General features: G+C 55.0%; 1 protein-coding gene across 3 annotated transcripts in view; it reads left to right on the plus strand.

Moving 5' to 3' along the window:
• SH2B3 (SH2B adaptor protein 3) overlaps positions 1-17,917 on the plus strand; it is a 32,397-nt gene extending 14,480 nt beyond the window's left edge. For all 3 annotated transcript variants that reach the window (XM_064168779.1, XM_064168781.1, XM_064168780.1), the window contains exons 3-8: positions 10,880-10,981; positions 11,232-11,323; positions 11,424-11,515; positions 11,698-11,912; positions 12,236-12,407; positions 12,734-17,917. In XM_064168779.1, the coding sequence (XP_064024849.1) occupies positions 10,880-10,981; positions 11,232-11,323; positions 11,424-11,515; positions 11,698-11,912; positions 12,236-12,407; positions 12,734-13,029 (969 nt within the window). In that variant the 3' untranslated portion in view covers positions 13,030-17,917. The remainder of the gene's footprint in view (positions 1-10,879; positions 10,982-11,231; positions 11,324-11,423; positions 11,516-11,697; positions 11,913-12,235; positions 12,408-12,733) is intronic.
• Positions 17,918-18,214: the final 297 nt, after the last annotated feature.

Below are 18,214 nucleotides of genomic sequence, written 5' to 3' on the forward strand. Positions count from 1 at the left end.
ACCCCAGCTTGGCTTCAGGGCACTGATGAGCTCAGAACACCCAGTACAGTGAGGGAAGCACCCAGATACCCACTTTAGGGACACCTGAAAGGTGCTGGTGTGCTGGGGAGTGGAGGGGAGCAAGGGTGCTGTGCCAGCCACTGATGCTAGGATGAGAGGATGATGCTCCATGGCATCTGGGGCTGGACCCAGCACCAGTGGGACCATCTTGATGTGCCACTGGTGCACCTGGCACAGAAGGAAGGCTACCAGGGTGTCTGTAATGCCTGTACATACGGGTGGATGTAAATATGTGCACAGGAAAACCAGTGAAAGCCTGGGCATAGTCCCAGGCACACAGCACGAGTGGATTCTCTGCTGTCTAATCTGAGGGTGATGCTCACCGCTCCTCCCTGCTCCCCATGGGGGCACTTTCTCCTCTACCACACTATTTATTCTCACAGAATTCATAGGATCAAGTAGCACTGAGGCCTCTCCACCTTCACAAATTTAAACCAAACCTGGTGAAAGTGGTTTGCATGTTTCAGGGCATCCCACTGGGGTTTCAGGCCTGAACGAAGCCCAGCCCCAAGCACCTTTTCTATGGCCAAATCCTAAACTCCATCAAAAGCCACAATTTGCAACGGAAATGTCCCAAGCCCTTTCTGCAGAGCAGATGTTTTTGCAGGAAGGGGAAGGGAAATGGGATTTGCATTTGTGCTGGTTTCTTGATGGCATTTTAATGAAATCCAGCGCATCCCCTAAATTGATGGCACGCCGAGACGGGCCGGGAAGACTCCTTCCGCTGAAAGCCCCGCCGTGCCTCTGCCGTGCCTCCTGCAGCTCCGGCCCTGCCTGCAGGAGCAGCAGTATTTTTATCTCTGCTCAGCGTGAGGCTGCTTTGACTTCCTTTTAGGTTTTTTTTTCCTCTCTCTTTTTTTTCTTCCTTTTTTTTTTTTCTTTTGTACTTTTCTTTCTCTCCCTCTCCTCTCCCTCTCCTCTCCCTCTCCTCTCCCTCTCCTCTCCTCTCCTCTCCTCCTTCTCTTCTCCTTCTCCTTCTCTTCTCCTTCTCCTCTCCTTCTCCTTTCCTTCTCCTCTCCTTCTCCTCTCCTTCTCCTCTCCTTCTCCTTCTCCTCTCCTTCTCCTCTCCTTCTCCTCTCCTTCTCCTCTCCTTCTCCTCTCCTTCTCCTCTCCTTCTCCTCTCCTTCTCCTCTCCTTCTCCTCTCCTTCTCCTCTCCTTCTCCCCTCCTTCTCCCCTCCTTCTCCCCTCCTTCTCCCCTCCTTCTCCCCTCCTTCTCCCCTCCTTCTCTCCTTCTCCTCTCCTTCTCCCCTCCTTCTCCCCTCCTTCTCCCCTCCTTCTCCCCTCCTTCTCCCCTCCTCCTTCTCTCCTCCTTCTCTCCTCCTTCTCTCCTCCTTCTCTCCTCCATATCTCCTCCTTCTCTCCTCCTTCTCTCCTCCTTCTCTCCTCCTTCTCTCCTCCTTCTCTCCTTCTCTCCTCCTTCTCTCCTCCTTCTCTCCTCCTTCTCTCCTCCTTCTCTCCTCCTTCTCTCCTCCTTCTCTCCTCCTTCTCTCCTCCTTCTCTCCTCCTTCTCTCCTCACCTAAAGCTGGTTTCTCAGAACTGCCACCTCCTGAGCAAGCAGGTCTTGCATGGCTGAGCTCTGGTTTCAATCACTTGGGGACTCTGCATGGCAGCTGGCCAGGCAAGGAGTGGGGAACCGCTCAGTGTTGTGGCCTCAGTCTCTATCCCACCTCCTCTTGGAATTGCTTTGGACCTCCTGGAGTAATTTGGGCTGCTCAAATGTGGCTGTGACTCAGCTGAGTTATATGAAGAGGTGGTGGTGGTGGAGAGAGGATCTGCTGTTGGTTTCTGCCTGCAGGGATTCAGAGGCCACATTTCAGGAAGCCTTGACCCCAGCAGCAGCTGTGTTTTCATCCTTATCCCAGGCAAATCTCAGGCAAAATCATTGTTTCCTCCCAGGGGGATCTGTTGCCTGCAGGCTCCAGCAAACCCCAGAAGGTTTGCTGGAGCCTGTGGGCAGCAAATGCCCCATGAGAAGGATTTTATTGATAATGAGACATATCTCAGTGCTCCATCATCACCCTGGCTCTAGGAAAAATCATCAGTCTGGACCCCACTTGGTGTCCTCTGTCCTGTGAACCACGTGTGTTGCTGCCCTCATCCTCGTGGTTGGCCCAGGGGGGAGCTGGATCATACCACGTGTGCTTTTCTATCTTTGCTGGCACTACAGTGTCAAAGAATTCCAGACTGGAGGTGGGAGATTGCTGCCCTGATCCCCCAGCCAAGAGTGACCCTGTTGCACGGGCTCTTGGTGGCTGGACAGCCAGGTGTGGACAGAGCTGCACCCCTCTTCTGGCATCTCCAAGGCCTGCTTCCTCTTCCTGCATCCTCAGGGATCACATCCCTCTTCTGCCATCTCTCTCCTTCCATCTCCAGGGACCACGTCCTAATCCTGGTGTCTTCAGGGCCTGTATCCCTTTCCTGGCATCCCTCTTCCAGCGTCTCCAGGCACTGCATCCCTCTCCTGGCCTCCCTCTCCTGGCATCCTTTACCTGACATCCCCAGGAAAAGCATCTTTCTTCTGCCACCCTTTTCCCAACATCTGTGGGCACTGCATCCCTCTCCAGGAAGCCTTGGAGATCACAGCCCTTTCAGGGCATCTTCAGGGGCTGCATGGCATTCCTCACATATCTGTCCTGTCATCTTTATCCCTGCATCTCTAGGGACCTCGTCTCTTTCCTAGCATCCTTCGAGGCTGCATTCCACTCCTGGCATCCTTGTCCCTGTACCTTCATAGACCTCATCCCTCTCCTAGCATCTTCAGGGGGTGCATTCCTCTCCTAGCATCCTTATCCCTGCATCTCCAGGGACTCCATCTCATTTATAGCACCTCCAAGTACCCACATCCCTCTCCTGACACCCCTCTTCCGACATGCTTGGGGGTCCATATCTTTTTTCTCATATCCCCGGGGCAGAAACCAGGAAACCTTTCACGGGTTATAAACGGGAGGGGATCGGTAGAGCAATTCCTTTGGGAGAGGTGAAACCGCAGCCAAAGCTGCACCGAAAGCCACCCGCAGACTTTCGCTGCTCTTCGCCTTCCCGGCTCGGCTTTCAGCGCGGCGCCGCTCTCACCGTTCTTCGAAGGCACTCAGGGCTGGGTGCCCTGGGGGCGTTCGGAGATTTTGGTGGTGATTTTTTTTTTCTCTCTCTCTGTTTCCCGCCTCCCTTCTCTCTCTCTCTCTCTTAATTTCTTTTCTTTTTGATTTGTTTTGTTTTTTGGTATGGCAGTGTGAGGGCATAGGGGGAGTGGGGGAGGAGGGTGATGAGACAAAAGGTTATTTGTCATTTATTAAACCACAACTTTTTCCATCCTTGGTCATGCACGGAAAAAAAACCACTTTTAGCAGCCTAACCGCAGCCTCGGAGTTAATTGCTGAAGAGCAGAGTTTCTTATTTTGGAAACTGTGTTGCTGAGATGGAGCTCACTGAGGCTGGGCTGGGTTGGGAGGGGAAGGGCGTGGGATGGAGCCCAGACCTGCTTCTTCCTCCAGTGCTGCCATTTGTTGGGGTAGCAGAAGAAGGGCTCCAAGGTGGAGGCTCCAGGTCAGACACTGGAGTTACCCAGGGAAGTGGTGGAGTCTCTATCCCTGGAGGTGTTCAAGAAACATGTGGACATGGCACTTTGGGACGTGATTTAAAGGCTGTGGTGGTGTTGGGTTGATGGTTGGGCTCAATGATTGTAGAGGTCTTTTCCAACCAAACCAATTCTGTGATTCTGGCTTCCTTTATTTATAACTCCTGTCCTTGAAAATCCACTTTACCCTATCCCTATGACCTTCCTCTGCTCATGGAGGTGACACTTCACTGCCACCAGCACATGACTGCTGATGGTTGGGGTCATCTCCTCAGGGATGCTGCAGAGCTGCTTGGGTAAGCAAGCACCATGTGCAGGTGGAGAACAAGCAAGGAAAGGAGATACTAAGAGAATCACAGGAAAAGGGGGGAAAGGGACTGGGATTTCTTCTCCTTGCTTCTCTTACAGCTGGAGGTGCAAAGGACCACAGGGTTCTGGTGGGTGCTGCAATTCAGCCTGGCAGCCCATGTGAGATGCCCAGCAGTGATTTTTGGGTGGTTGTCTCTTTCGCCTTTTCTTTTTCTTTTCTTTTTTATTTTCCTTTCTTTCTTTCTTTTTCTTTTTCTTTTTTTTTTTTTTTTTCACGGCCCAGGATGTGGTTGTTTGAGGCTGACTTCTGCTGCTTTCAAAGGTAAATATTTATGAGAGCCTGCACAGGCAGTGCAAGGTCTGGAAGGATTTTTCCCATCAGCGGGGGCTTGGATTCATCCCAGCTCTGGGATCTGGAAGGATTCTTCCCAGCAACAGGGGCTTGAGTTCATCCCAGCACTGGGATCTGGAAGGATTCTTCCCAGCAACAGGGGCTTTGGCTCATCCCAGCACTGGGATCCAGAAGGATTCTTCCCAGCAAGAGAGGCTTGAGTTCATCCTAGCACTGGGATCCAGAAGGATTCTTCCCAGCAAGAGAGGCTTGAGTTCATCCTAGCACTGGGATCCAGAAGGATTCTTCCCAGCAAGAGAGGCTTGAGTTCATCCTAGCACTGGGATCCAGAAGGATTCTTCCCAGCAAGAGAGGCTTGAGTTCATCCCAGCTCTGAGATCTGGAAGGATTCTTCCCAGCAGTGGGCCATGGGTTTATGCAAGCTCCAACCAATGCCTGTGATGAGCTTTGTGATATTCCCCATCGAGATTATATTACAAACTAAAGCATTTGGAGCAAGATCTGCTGCAGGGTGCACCACCAAGCAGGTGGCAGATCCTGCTTCAGGGCTGAAGTACCCACCTGGGGGACATGGAACATGTGGGCTCCTGAAGCTCTTGAATCATTCTGGGTGATGCAAAACCCCTGGGTAATGGCAAATCCTGAGGTGATGCAAAGCCCCAGAACATTCTGGCGACCGTGGGGACCCTATGGGGTCCATGTTGGGCACCCCACATCTTCTAGCCTCCTGGGGCTGGGCTTTGGGGTGACTCAGTCCCCAGCTGTGGTCAGTTCCTGCCTGCGAGCAGACACCTTGTTTACTTTCCGCCCTTGTTGTTTATTCCAGGAAATTATCAGAGCAGCCCACACTGGAAGTGACTTTGGCTTAAAATAAATTGAAAGCCATAAAGGGGCTGGCCCACAGCACCTCGTCACAGACACCCCCCTTTAAAGCTCCCAGTTCCCTGAACCCTGCTGGGAATCTGAGCCACTGGGCTCACTGGTTTTGGAGCAGGGTGAGGAGTTGCAGGGCTTTGAGGTGGTTTTCAGGGGGGGTTGTGGTGATTTGAAGGACTGTAGAGTGGTTTCCAGGGTTTTGCAGTGGTTTCCAGGATTTTGAGGTGGTTTGCAAAGGTGTGAGGCCGTTTTGAGGTGGTTTTCAGGGTTTTGGGGTGGGTTGCAGGATTTTGGGGTGGTTGAAAGGGTTTTGAGGAGAGAATGTTGACTCAGTGGCTGCTGCCTTGGTCAGTGGAGGTTGATCAATGCACGGAGGGGCAACCAGCCACCAGGACGTGGGGGGAGGATTTCTAGCTGGGCACCCCCCCAGATACCTCCCTCTGGGTATGGATTTGTCCAGCAGCTCTTGGGGTGATGTTTTGCAGCTCCCCGGGTTTGCTTTGATAAGAAGCAGGGGCTGGGTGGGGTGCGGGGGTCTGGGCTGTGGTTTCTCCCATTGCCGTTCACGGCACTGAGCCGCCGCTGGTGATGGGAACAGAAGGTGCTTTGTGCCCCCGAGCCAGCGCTTCAGGCCAGCACAACAGTGCCTCTTGTCACCGCTGAGTGCGGTCCCCTCAGGGATGGCTCTGTCCCCTGCCCTGAGCTTTGGGGATGTTCAGAGCTGGGAGTGTCTTGGAAACTTTTGTCCTGCTGGACGGAACAGAGAACCCCATGATGATGCTCACTGCAACTGTCAGAAGGTTTCAGAGTGAACAGCCTTGGCATGCGAGCAGAGAGGCAGGAGTGTGCCACCCTGAAGTCCTCCTCAGTGAGCTCTGAGGGGGTGAGCTGAGCTGGGAGACCCTTCAGTGGACATGAGGTGCAGGAGGCACATGAGAGGCCAGGCTTGTGCAAGGGAGAGGCCCCATTCCAGCACTAGTATTGGCACGGGGTGGAGCTCTCCTCTTGGGATCAGCTCTGGTGTAAACACTTGAGGAGGAGCATTGGGATTATCTGTGCTACACCCCCTGGAACACTGGGATTAGCCACTGGAGAATGAAGACTGGAATTAGCTGTCTTGCAAAACTGTCAGTCTGAGCACTGGTGGTGCAGACCCCTGAGGATGAACACCAGGATGAAGCTTGGTGCAAACACCCAAGGACAAGTGCTGGGATTATCTGTGGTGCACAGACCTTGAGGATGAGCACTGAGTTTAACCACGGTGAAAACTCCCAAGGGAGAACTGGGATTATCCATCAGGCAAAGTCCCCGAGGATGAACGCTGGGATTACCTCTGCTGCAACCCCCCCAGGATGATCACTGGTACAGCAAACACCTTCCACCCTCCAGCACGACCCACGCTCTTGCCTCTCCCAGCAGCACAAGACCCTTGTTTACACCCACTGCTGTGTGTAGGGACAATGGGAACTGGTTCCCCTCCCCTTCGCCAGGAAGCCTCTGGCTGCTGGGAAACCTTACAAAATTCCCTGTGACCATGGAGGTGGGACGGGGTTTGGCATGACCCAGTCCTCACACCGCTGCAGATCTTGGTGGCCATCCATCCCTCTGTCCATCCACCAGCAGCCCAGTGGGGCTGAGCCATGCGTGGGCGCGCTGCAGCTCTGGCTGGTTTGTCCCTTGCATCAGTGGCACACGGCAGGCTCTGTGATTTACAAGAAGCACCAAATCTCGCTTGTATCAGTCGGGGACCTTGCACAAGGGCTTGTGGCTCTTCCTCGCCTCCCGCGGTGTGACTCAGGGTGGAAGTGAAAGAGTTGGTGTGGGGAAGTCCCCAGCGCGTGGAGGGGCTGGTGGCAGTGCCCGCCGCTCTCGAAGGATTTGCTCTCTGCTCCCACAGTCCCAGCATGTTGGCCCTGCCGCCATGGCTGTGCCACTGCCATCAGCACTGTGCCCCTGCTGTTGCTGCTGTGCCGCTGCTGTCGCTGCTGTGCCACCAATGTTCAATCTGCCATGCTGCCACCACCATCGCTGCTGTGCCACTTCCATCATCACTGTGCCATTGCCATTGTTGCTGTGCCACCACCATCACCACCATGCCACTGCCTTTGTCAGCAGGGGACTGAGCACTGGCCAGATGCATTAGGAAAAGAGAGTGGCCATGGCTCCCTCCCATGCAAACTGGCATTGTGCTTTGGTGACCCAGCAGAAATCAGCTGTGCCAGGGGGTGTCTGGGTGTACAGTAGGTGCCAGCACCCTGCCAGGGTGTGAGTCAAACCTAGAGTTTCCCAGGCATGGGCAGCACGATGTCGCTCTCACTCCTGGACAGCCAGCTGCCTTCCTTTCCTCCACCCAGGAAAGCTCTCCCAGCATCCCTGTGCACCCATGCCAGCTCAGAGCATTGCAGAACAAGCTTTTCCTGGCATACATGGCTGGGCTGGGAAGAGTTTTACTTTCAAAACCTCTCCATAAATCCAAGATATCCTTGTTGGGGGGAACCCACTGTGCTGAGCCTGCCCTCTGGGGTGGTGGTTTCTCCACCCCTGCTTACATGTGAAAGTAGGAATGGTGAGTGGAAAGATACTGGGCAGGCCACTGGGTGGAGGATCACCATGAGGGAATGATCCAGCTGCAGCAGATCACCGGATGACCAGCACTGTGGCTGCCACACGCTGGCCCTGAGCAAACACAGGCAGTGAAGAAAGCACAGGGTGCAGGCACTGCAGTGAGCTGGGACCGAGGCTTTGCTTGGCGGAAGCACAGCAGCTCCTCTCCTGCAACGCCCAAGCGCAGCTGTGACCTTGCTCTGACCTCCAGCTTGTGCTCCTGGCACGACCACAGCACCGAGCTGGCACCGGTCTCCTTCCTATATTTGGCAGATGCCAGCAAACCCTACTTTCTCCCAGCCACCCTGCCCTCCACAGGTCCTCCCTGTGCCACACTGGTTCTTCCCTGCGTTGTGCTGGCTCTCCTGTGCCACACTGGTTCTTCCCTGCGTTGTGCTGGTTCTCCTGTGCCACACTGGCTCTTCTCACACCATGCTGGCTCTCATGTGCCACGCTGATTTTCCCTGTGCCATGCTAGTTCTCCAACAGAAAACAGCCTCAAGTTGCTCCAGAGGGACATTTAGGTTGGGTATTAGGAACAACTTCTTCCCCAGATGGGTTGGCAAGCCCTGGAACAGGCTGTCCATGGCAGCGGTGGAGTCTCCATCTCTGGAGGGGTTTCAAAGCTGTGTAGATGTGGTGCTGAGGGCCAGGATTTAGTGGTGCCCTGGCAGTGCTGGACTTGCTGACTGAGATTCCTTCCAGCCAAAACAATTCTGTGATGATGACAGCTGTGCCCTGGGGGCTTGGGAGTGCAGCTTTCCACATCATGTCCCTGGGTGATTCTGGGGGGTGCTCAGCCTTGTGTTGAGCTTTCCCCCATGTTTTCAGAATACTTTTGGGAGCAGTAGGACAAAGGTCCATAGGTTGGGAGTTAATGCTGTTTAGGCTGAGGGCAGAGCTGGGGCAATCTGGGCTGGCAGTGGTGGGTACTCAGCTCAAAGATGGTGCCCTGGCACTTTTCTTGCTGAGGAGGAGCCAGCTGGGTGCTGGCTGAGTGCTCACTGTGTTGAGTGTGCAGTTTTGGTTACCTAGAATTGCCTTTCTCGGTACCGGCTGCCATCGAGCAGGGCATCTCGCACGGGGGGGCAGGGGCACCGTGCCTGCGGTAGGCACTTCTCCGAAGCCAGACTGGTTTTTCGGGCACCATATCTCTCTGCTGCATCATTTCCTTCTCCCTTTGCTCGCTCTCTCTCTCTCTCCCCGTCAGCAGGGAAGGAGGCAGAGAGCTTCACCGAATTCCCCCCCCCCCCCCCCCCCCCCCCGCTTTTTTTTTTTCCCAGGAATTTCTCATTTCCTAGGAAAGCAAGAGGCTGACCTCCAACCAGCTGATAAAAACCAGCCCGCTGGCGAGCTCGGCGACGTGCTGGGTGTCACAACCTACCCTGTGGGAAGGCAGCCAAGACGGGCAACTCCTTGGCTTTCTCCCTGGAGGGCTTGGGATGCGGTTAACTTCCAGAGAGGGCACAGCAACTAAAATTCCTTTAGGATAAAGCATCGGTGGCACCGTGGCACCTCCCCTGGCCCTGCTGGTGACAGTGATTGCAGCTGCAGTTATAGCTGCAGCTGCAATCACTGTCACCAGCGAGGCCGGGACGCGGGGGGGGAGGGGGCGTGCCGCGGTAGCACCAACCCTGTCGCACGATGACTTTTGGTGAGCAACTTCTAAGAACTTTCTTTTCAGTGCAGCTGATAAGAGCTGATCCCTCTCACGCTGCGTTTCCGGCCCCAAAGTACATTGAGTCCTCTGTCGAGTGTGTGGAGGGAGGGGAGGAAAGGGGGCAGGGTTGGGTGGAGAATGAAATAAAGAAGCAACCAAACATGGTTTGGTTGGGTGACCGTGGAGAGTGCTGAGGTGCCGAGAGCACATTAGGGTCATGCCAGGTGTTTGGGGAAGGTGATGGGCACGGCTCGGCCACGAGCGTGGCAAGGCTGGAATGAATTTAATGTGGTTTGGTCGGCAAATGGTTGTGTGGTGAAGTGCCTGCGGTCTTGGCTTTGAGCTGGAGGGGACTGCCAGAGCTGGCATGGGTTAGGAAGGTGGTGGAGTCCCTGGAGAGGTTCAAGAAATGTGTGGACATGGCACTTAGGGACATGGTTTGATGGCTGTGGTGGTCTTAGGTTGATGGTTAGACTCGATGATCTTAAAAGTCTTTTCCAACCAAAGCAGTGCTGTAATTCTGTGACTCAGCCTTTGGGATGCTAAAACCACTGCATGAATCACAACCAGCCAAAATTTTGTCACACCACACTGGCATCAAGACTGGTATAGGGGCATTAGCATGGCTGGCACACGGCACTGCTGGCTGCGTGGCATGGGGCTGCATCCTTGGCTCTATCTGTGGGGATGAGCATGGAGGGGTCAACTCCATCACCCAGTGCAAGGGTCCTCCAGGGCCATTTCACACCCAGGAGGGTCCCCAGCACCCCAGATACAGTTGGTACTGGTGGCAGCTGGGCAAGTGCCACATGACATGGCCTTGCAGCGGTCAGCGGCTCACCCCCCTAGTGTGCTGGATGGCAGAGGAACCGAAAGCTGCTGGGAGGGACATTGTTGGCCTTCTGGAAGTGCTGGCTCAGCATTTTGTCATCTGCCTGTGTCAGCGTCAAACCAGCCGCAGGGACCTCTCAGCATGCCACTGCTGAGCTGACCCTTGCACCCATAACTGGGGGGCTTGCTGCCTGCACCTCAATTTCCCCATTGGTGCAGGCTCCCTGGCGTGTGTTGCCATGCTGGGAACCCCTTTCTCCCTCCTCTCCTCCATCCACCCTTCCACTGATGAATCCTTGGTGGGGGCCACCTGCTCTGGGCACCACTTGGCCCTCTCAGGGTGCCCCAACAGTAGCTGGGCAGTGCCCTGCAGGGTATTTCCTTGCTACATGGGGCATTTGCTTGCCACGAAGGGTATTTCCATGCCCAGGGGATATTTCCCTGCAGAGCAGGGTATTTCCTTCATGATTCTCCTGCCTCAAGAGGGTGGCTTCTGGCTGGCTTGACCCCATCCTGGCAGAGCAGCAGGCGGGGGTGGGGGGAGAGGGGGGAAGGTTTTGGCGTGTGAGAGGTGATGGAGCTCAGCTCAGCCACTGCACTCCCCTTCACAGGGCTCAAAGCCGAAGCTGCTCACTGCCTGCTCTGCCATCCAGGAGGTGCGCAGGTGCACACGCCTGGAGATGCCCGACAACCTCCACACTTTTGTCCTCAAGGTAGGGCCTGCATCCAACCCCAGGGCCTCTCCCACCCTCTGGCATGCACATGGCTGCCCAAAGCTCCCATGCCAAATTTTGGTTCCTCTTCCCATCCAGGGAGGGGGTACAACAGAGGGATGTGGCATGTGGGGTGGGGATTGCTCTGTCCCAGCTTGGGGTTCAAGGTCAATCCCAAAGTGTGGGTGGGTGGGAGTGGGGTGCACATCTCTCTCACCCTGAAGTGCCTATGTCACTTGATGTCCCCCAGGTCACCAACGCCACCGACATCGTGTTTGAGGCAGGGGACGAGCAGCAGCTCAACTCCTGGACGGCTGAGATCCGAGACTGTGCACACAGAGGGTAAGTGCAGGGATGTCCCCAAGCAGTCTCCCCATGTCCCCGGCATCATTCCCATCCCTCAACTGCTGGTGCTCAGCCTGGCTTCTCCTGTCCTTGGCAGTTCCGATGTGGGTGACTCTGAGCTCCTGGCATGTCGGCATCCTGACCCTGCAGCCACCAGCCCCAGCACCAGCACCGACACCCTCAGCCAAGGTGAGCACTGAGGGACACCCACGGGACCTGAGACAGGGCAGGATTGCTGGGGGCTTCCCGCACTGCACGGAAGGTCGTTGTCATGCTTAGCCGGGCTGATCGGGTGGGAGGACAGAGCCAGAGGGGAGGGGGACAGGGAGGTCGTCTGCATCCCCAGGGTGCTCATCCCTGTGCCCTGGCAGGGGCGACGCTGGGGGGCCCGGGGGAGGCGGCAGGGCCGAAGATGGAGCAGTTCCTCTCCTCCTGCCCCTGGTTCCACGGACCCATCTCCCGAGTGAAGGCGGCTCAGCTGGTGCAGCTGGGGGGGCTGGAGGGCCACGGAGTCTTCCTGGTGCGGCAGAGCGAGACGCGGCGCGGCGAGTACGTGCTCACCTTCAACTTCCAGGGCAGAGCAAAGGTACAGGCAGGAGAGGGGCTGGGGGGGTGGTGGGACTCTCACAGGAGCCCCTCTGGCAGCGGCAGTGCAGTCCATGCCCCATCCCAGCCCGAGGTCCTTGCCTGGTCCCTGCCCTGACGCTCGCAGAGGGCTGGTGGCCTCATGGCCACTCGCGGCGAGGAGCAAAACCCCTGCAGTGAGCAGGGTACTGCGGGCTGGGGACGCAGCATTTCCTGCTAGAGCCTCGTGTCCCGCCCCAGCCCCAAATGTCCCTGTGTCCTTCCATCACCTCCCCCAGCACGGCAGCCGCTGGAAGGCTAAGGGGTTCCTGCTGTTCCCCGCAGCACCTGCGGCTGGCGCTGACGGAGCGGGGCCAGTGTCGCGTCCAACATCTCCGCTTCTCCTCCATCGTGGAGATGCTGCACCACTTCCACCGCTACCCCATCCCGCTGGAATGCGGGACAGCCTGTGACGTCCGTCTGTCCAGCTACGTCGTTGTCCTGCCCCAGCCCCAAGGTACGCGGGCATGGATGGATGGGGACATTCCCATGGGGTGCAGGAGAGGGAGTCATGTCCCACTGGGAAGGTCCCCAGGGTAAATGTGGGTGTTCCAAGATCGGGCAGATGCATGGCCACATGCAGCAGTGGGAAGTGGAAGCATCCAGGAAAGGGCACAAAAGGTGACTCCGGAGCTCCCAGCTTCCTCTTTTGAGAAAGGAGAAGCTGCCTCAAACCACCGTCTGCTCCCCACTGCTGCTGGGGCGGGCGTGGGATGCTCCCTACACCCCAGGGTGATGGGGCAGGAGCATCCCACCAAAAAGTCATCTCCCCTCCTTCCACAGCTCCTGGCTCCAGCACCACGGTCCCTCTCCCCCTGCCCATGCCCAGCTGGAGCCCTGAATTCAGCCTCACCCCTACCAGCTCCTCCTGCCCCCACGGTCACGACGAGACCCCTCCATGTCCCCCATCAGAGCAGATCTTCCACCTGGTGCCACCACCCGCCGAGCTGGCGCAAAGCCTGCGCCCGAGCAGGGCGGCCGCGGCTGCCAGCACCCGGCACCGCGATTCGGACTACGAGGTGGAGGCACCGGGACGGGGCCACGTCCGAGCCATCGACAACCAGTACACGCCGCTCTGACGGGCACCGGGATGCACTTTCAGGTGGAGAAATCCTAGAGACCTTCCGGATATCCCATCGAGAGAACGAATGTACCTAGTCTCTTCTTTCTGGTTAGGGATGATTATTCTATTTTCGCAAGGAAGGGGGTAATTTCTCACTCCAGTACGAGTGTGCTCCCTCCCTTCGGCCTGTTAAAGGGCCTTTTAGCTGTATTTTCAGTTGTTGTTATCGAAGCTTTCTGGTTACTGTTTACACACACCGCTCGTGCCTGCATCCGTGCCGAGCATCGCGCCGCCGGGCTCGGTCTCCTGCCTGTCCCTGACATGACAGCGCCCAGAAAAGGAACCCGGTGGGGCGGGGGGCGGGGGGGGTGTGTGTGTCTTTGTGTCACAACCTTAAAATTGGAGAGAGGAAAAACTCAGAAAACAACACAACAGCCCTCACCCCCACCCCCCACCCCCCCAAAAAAGAGGAAACCCCAAGAATAATAGTGAATTATAAATTCATCGACCAGTTGCTGCTGCGGGCCAAGCCCACTCCTCCCATCCCAGTACGTGCTGCCGCTGCCAAACCCTCCAGCAGCGCCCGGACCTGCCGGCGCTGAGCTCCTGCGTCGGGCGGAGATGATGATCGCGATCAGAGTTTGGGCTTTACTGTCAGATAAGGCGAAAACTGGCTTTTCTTGCTCTCCTCTTGTTTTGTTTTGTTTTTAAACTCAGCACAACTGCAGTCCCTCCCTGCGCCAAGCCGGAGAAATACTCACAGCATTAGCCTTGCTAATTAAGAGGTGAACACTAACTGCGCCATCGTTAATAATGTCACTAGCTGAGGACTAACGTGGAGGCTGACGGCAAAGCACTCCTCCCGGTGATGGAGGTGTGGTGGAAGTGGTTTGTCCCAGTGGTGGAGGCTTTTCATCCCATGATGGAAGTGTTTTGGAGGCCTTTTCTCCTGGTGGTGGAGGATTTTTAGTCCATGGTGGAGGCTGCCTCCATCATGGGACAAAATTTTGTCCTCGTGACAAAGGCTTTTGATCATGGTGATGGAGAAATCTTTATGCCACAGTGGAAGCATTTTAATCCCAGTGATGAAGGCTTTTTATTGTGCTGATGGAACTGTTCCAACCCCCACTGCTATGGGCAGGGACATGACCCAACCTGGTCTAGCAGGAGGTGTCCCTGCCCATGTCAGGGGGAAATTGGAACTAGATGATCTTCAAGGTCTCTTCTAGCTCAGGCCATTCTATGATTCTGCCCCAGTGATGTGTTTTAGGCACAAATCTAGCCATTTCCCCTCCCAAACCCATTCTTTTTGCTTCTCCAGCCCACTCCCCATTTCCCCACTCAAAACACCCTACAGCAAAATTCGGCAGCCTTTAAAGCTATGCAACAGCCTCTTGCAGGTGAGGAGGGGAGGGTGTCCCTTTGGAATGTGTCTCCTCTGCTGGAGGAAAAGCCTCTCCCAGCCCTGCAGAGGGACTGCACCCTGCGCCGTGCCTTAGGTGGAGGAGGCTGGTGGATCAGCATCTCCACAGCTGTAGCTACACACCCAACGGGCACTTGAACCTCTTCTCCTGCTCACCCCAGGAACACTGCTTGCTTGCACAGCGAGTTGCGCGCCAAGCAAGACGTAGGCGCTGCCATAATTCCCACGGGAACAACTGTGCATCCCAGCAAATCCCTGGGGCTCCATGGCCCTCATCCTCAGCAAAGACACCCGCACAGGCTCTGGAGCCGGGAGCACAGATGTGGCCCAACCTCTGCTGCCATTTCCAGGCTCAGTGGCATTGAGCCCTGCTGCCTCTTTACCTGGGGCAGCTGGCACGGCTGTGCCAGAGGAACCGCTTCTTAGAGCTGCTGTTATTTTAGGAATGAGGAAGGGGCTGGAGCTGTTGCAACACGAGGGAGAGGATGTTCACAGCCTTCAACTTCCAGATTTCTCAGCACAGCCCGTGCTGCACTCCTCAGGATTATTGGCTGCAAAACTCCCCTTGAAATTGCTTTACAAGAAAGCTTTTTACCTCTATTCTTTTCTCCCCTGGAATTGCTGTATTGGTGGGAGCCCTCAGGAGCACAAACGTGGAGGAATTCATCTGAAAGCAAGCAAACAAAAAAAGCCTGGTTGGGGTTGAGTGAGGGAGCCTGGTGAAAATCCAGCCTCCAGGCAGGGCTTTGCTGTTAAGCCAGCGCGTGTGAGCTTAGCTGGCAGCAAAGCCTGAGGAGCTAAGCTCAGCTCAAGGTCAGGAATTGAAGGGCAAGATCACGGTGCTGTTGTGCTGGGCTGGGCCAGGAAGGGCAGATGTAGCTCAGGCGGGAGCCAAGATCAGGCAGGGCCAAAATAACCAGAGCCAAATGCAGGCCAGGGAGCAGCTGTGAGAGCAAATCTGGTTTTATTAGTAGTCAGAGGATGAGGGCTGGGAGAAACTGGATACTATCGACTTGAGAAACCACTTTGGATTTGCATCTTGTGCCTCATCTCTTGCCCCAGCCTCTCCTGGGCTGTCTTTGTACATTCAGAGCAGGCAAAGTCTGTTTTTCCCCCCTCCCCTTTCCCTTGCTTGAAATGACTTTAAAATGGGGGGCACGGGAAGCAATCCTGTATTTCAGCAGGGAGCAGTGTTTCCCAGCACTGGGCACACACCACACACTCACTCTTGAAACTGGAGCATTAAGAGCAAATTGCAGTGGCTGGTCACACCTCCAGCACTGCTGGAGGAACAAAGCCAGCCCTGTCCTCAGCTGGAGCTCCTGGGCTGTATCCACATCCCCTTTCCCTCCCTGGAGCAGCACAAAGGCTGCAGCGAGCGGCAGGAGCCTACAGCCAGAGCTGGCTTGTGCCAGACAAGTCAGCTCCCTCCCCTGCTAATAAATCACTCCCCACAGTCTTGCATTTATAGGGCTGAAGAGGGGAAAGGGGTGAAGCACAGCACGAGTTGTCAGCTCCTCTGCCTGCTGGGTGCGTGGTTCCCAGAGCTCGCACACCTCAGGAAACACTTTTCACATCCTAAATCCTGTTAGCAAAGAGCCGATTTTAGTCCTGCTGAGCTCCAAGCAGCCCCCCAAAAAGATGAGGTGGCCTCGCCTGAATCACCCTCACGCTCAGAGCATCTGCAAGAAAGAAGGGGCTGGGAAAAGGGATTGCTGTTCCCAGCTGGCTCAGCTCCTGCCAGAGAGCTCAGATGCTGCTGGGATGGGTTGTTTTGGCATGTTGGGGCTTATTGTTGGAGCGCCAACAACTCCACATACAGAGGCATGTGGTATTCTTCACCTGCAGTTAATTGCGAGGGGTTCCTCCATAGTTCAGATGGAAATTGCTCTGCTTGATTAGGGAAATAGACCTCGGGGTCATTATCTCCTCGTCAGCCGCTCCCCCGGTGCAAACAATCTCCTGTTCTCCCCACCAGCAGGCAGGGAAAGTCACTCTGATTATTTAATCGAATTATTTCCATCTCAAATCTCCCCAACAAGGTAGCCAAGGGCTTCCCAGCCACCCAGCTCCACCCTCTCTCCACCTCAGTCCTTCGCGATGCTGCAGCTTGGACCCGCTGTGGTCCCAGCCTCAGCTGCACCAGGACCTGAGGGGTTTTGAAGCCATTTCTCCAGCTCCTGAAGGACTGAGGAATTTCTCCTAGAAACCATCTGGCTTGTGGCACAGGTCAGAGCCTGACTCACAGCCCTGCCTTTGCTCCTGCCAGCACACAGCAATTCAGTCCCGAGGTACCACAGCAGCAGGCAAGGAAAGCATGAAACCATTCCATGGAGTATGAGCAACTTGAAGGAATTTTTAGAGTCTTCTAGCAACTTGGGAGAAAAGCCTAGGACTTAGCAGGGCTTCTAGTGAGATGGGATTTCTGAAGTATCAGCATTGAGTTTTGGGAGGAAGAAAGCCAAGGGCAGAACCTCGACATGACTGCATGCTTCAGAGGAAGAAGAGGGTTTCCTAGAGCTGAAATAAAGTCAGGTGTGACCATGGGCTTGTGCCATGGCCGTGGAGATCCAACACAACAAAGCCATAACCCAACCAGCAGTGACTCTTGGTGCCTTTGCCCAATGACTGCTCGTGCAGCCCCCCAGCCCTGAGGAGAGGGGAGCCCCATTTCAGTGACTCAGGACAGATGAAAACCAGCCAGTGCCTTTGCTCTCCATGACAGCAGGGACCTGGCTTAGTGCTTAACCCAAGACTTAGGTCCAACCAGAACTTCTCCCCCTCTCCACCTTACACTTCCCTGGCTGCTTGCTGACAGACCCTCCTTCCAGTGCCTTCTGCACGTCCCTGTGGGTGACAGGTTCTGGAGAAGTTTAGGACACGCTGCCTTATTTAATCTCTTTATCCCTCCCCCACCCCAGCTCTGAGGAGCAGCACCAGCAATCCACAGCAGGTTTCCAAACACGGAGACCACCACTGCCTCAACCATGGTTTTAGGCACCAAAACTATTTTGGGGCAAAGCTTTTAGGAAGAGGTCCAGGCGCGAGGGGGAAGCTTCTCCTTTCTCACAAGCCTCCAGCCCACAGAAGACTGCTGTCATCCAACCACTGCAGTTTTACTCTAACAAGCAAATAAAGCCTTGAAATCTTGACTAACAGGTTTGAGCATTCCAAATTTTAAGCTTGTTTGATGCCAGCAGACCCAACCTTCACCAGCATCTACCGGAGGTGGGGAGGCAACTGTGCATTCTCTAACTCAGCCTTTAGCAGGATGATTGAAGCCAACAGTTTGTTGGATGAAAAGTGTTACTGATCTGAACATTCTACTTTTCACCTGCACAGAAGAATTCTTCTTGTATAGTAGGGTGGTTTTTTTCTATGTATTGTTTCTGTATGTACTGTACAAGTAACTTATTCTTGAATAATGCAATTTTACCATAATATAAAAAAAAAACAGTAATAAAAATTCTCTCTTAATAAACTGTTTTCAGAACTTGTTTCTTGCTTTTAGTCTGATTATCTCTAGGTGCCTGGATACTGTTTTAACAGACAGCAGATGCTAGACGACAGAAAACTCTCCCTTAGAAATTAAAAGCAAGCTGTGGGTAAACTGTTCCTTCCCAGGCACTTTCAACCAGCCCTGCCCCAAGACATCAACACATCTGTGCTGGTTGGGGTGCCCACCCCAACAGGAATGGGTGATGTTTTTGCTTGGCTGCTGCCCTAGGAGGATTACGACAGAAGCTCAAGCACTGTCTGTTTCCCTCTGGGTTTTTCA

The sequence above is a fragment of the Pogoniulus pusillus genome, chromosome 30 (genome assembly GCF_015220805.1).
Source record: "Pogoniulus pusillus isolate bPogPus1 chromosome 30, bPogPus1.pri, whole genome shotgun sequence".
Taxonomy (NCBI): Eukaryota; Metazoa; Chordata; class Aves; order Piciformes; family Lybiidae; genus Pogoniulus; species Pogoniulus pusillus.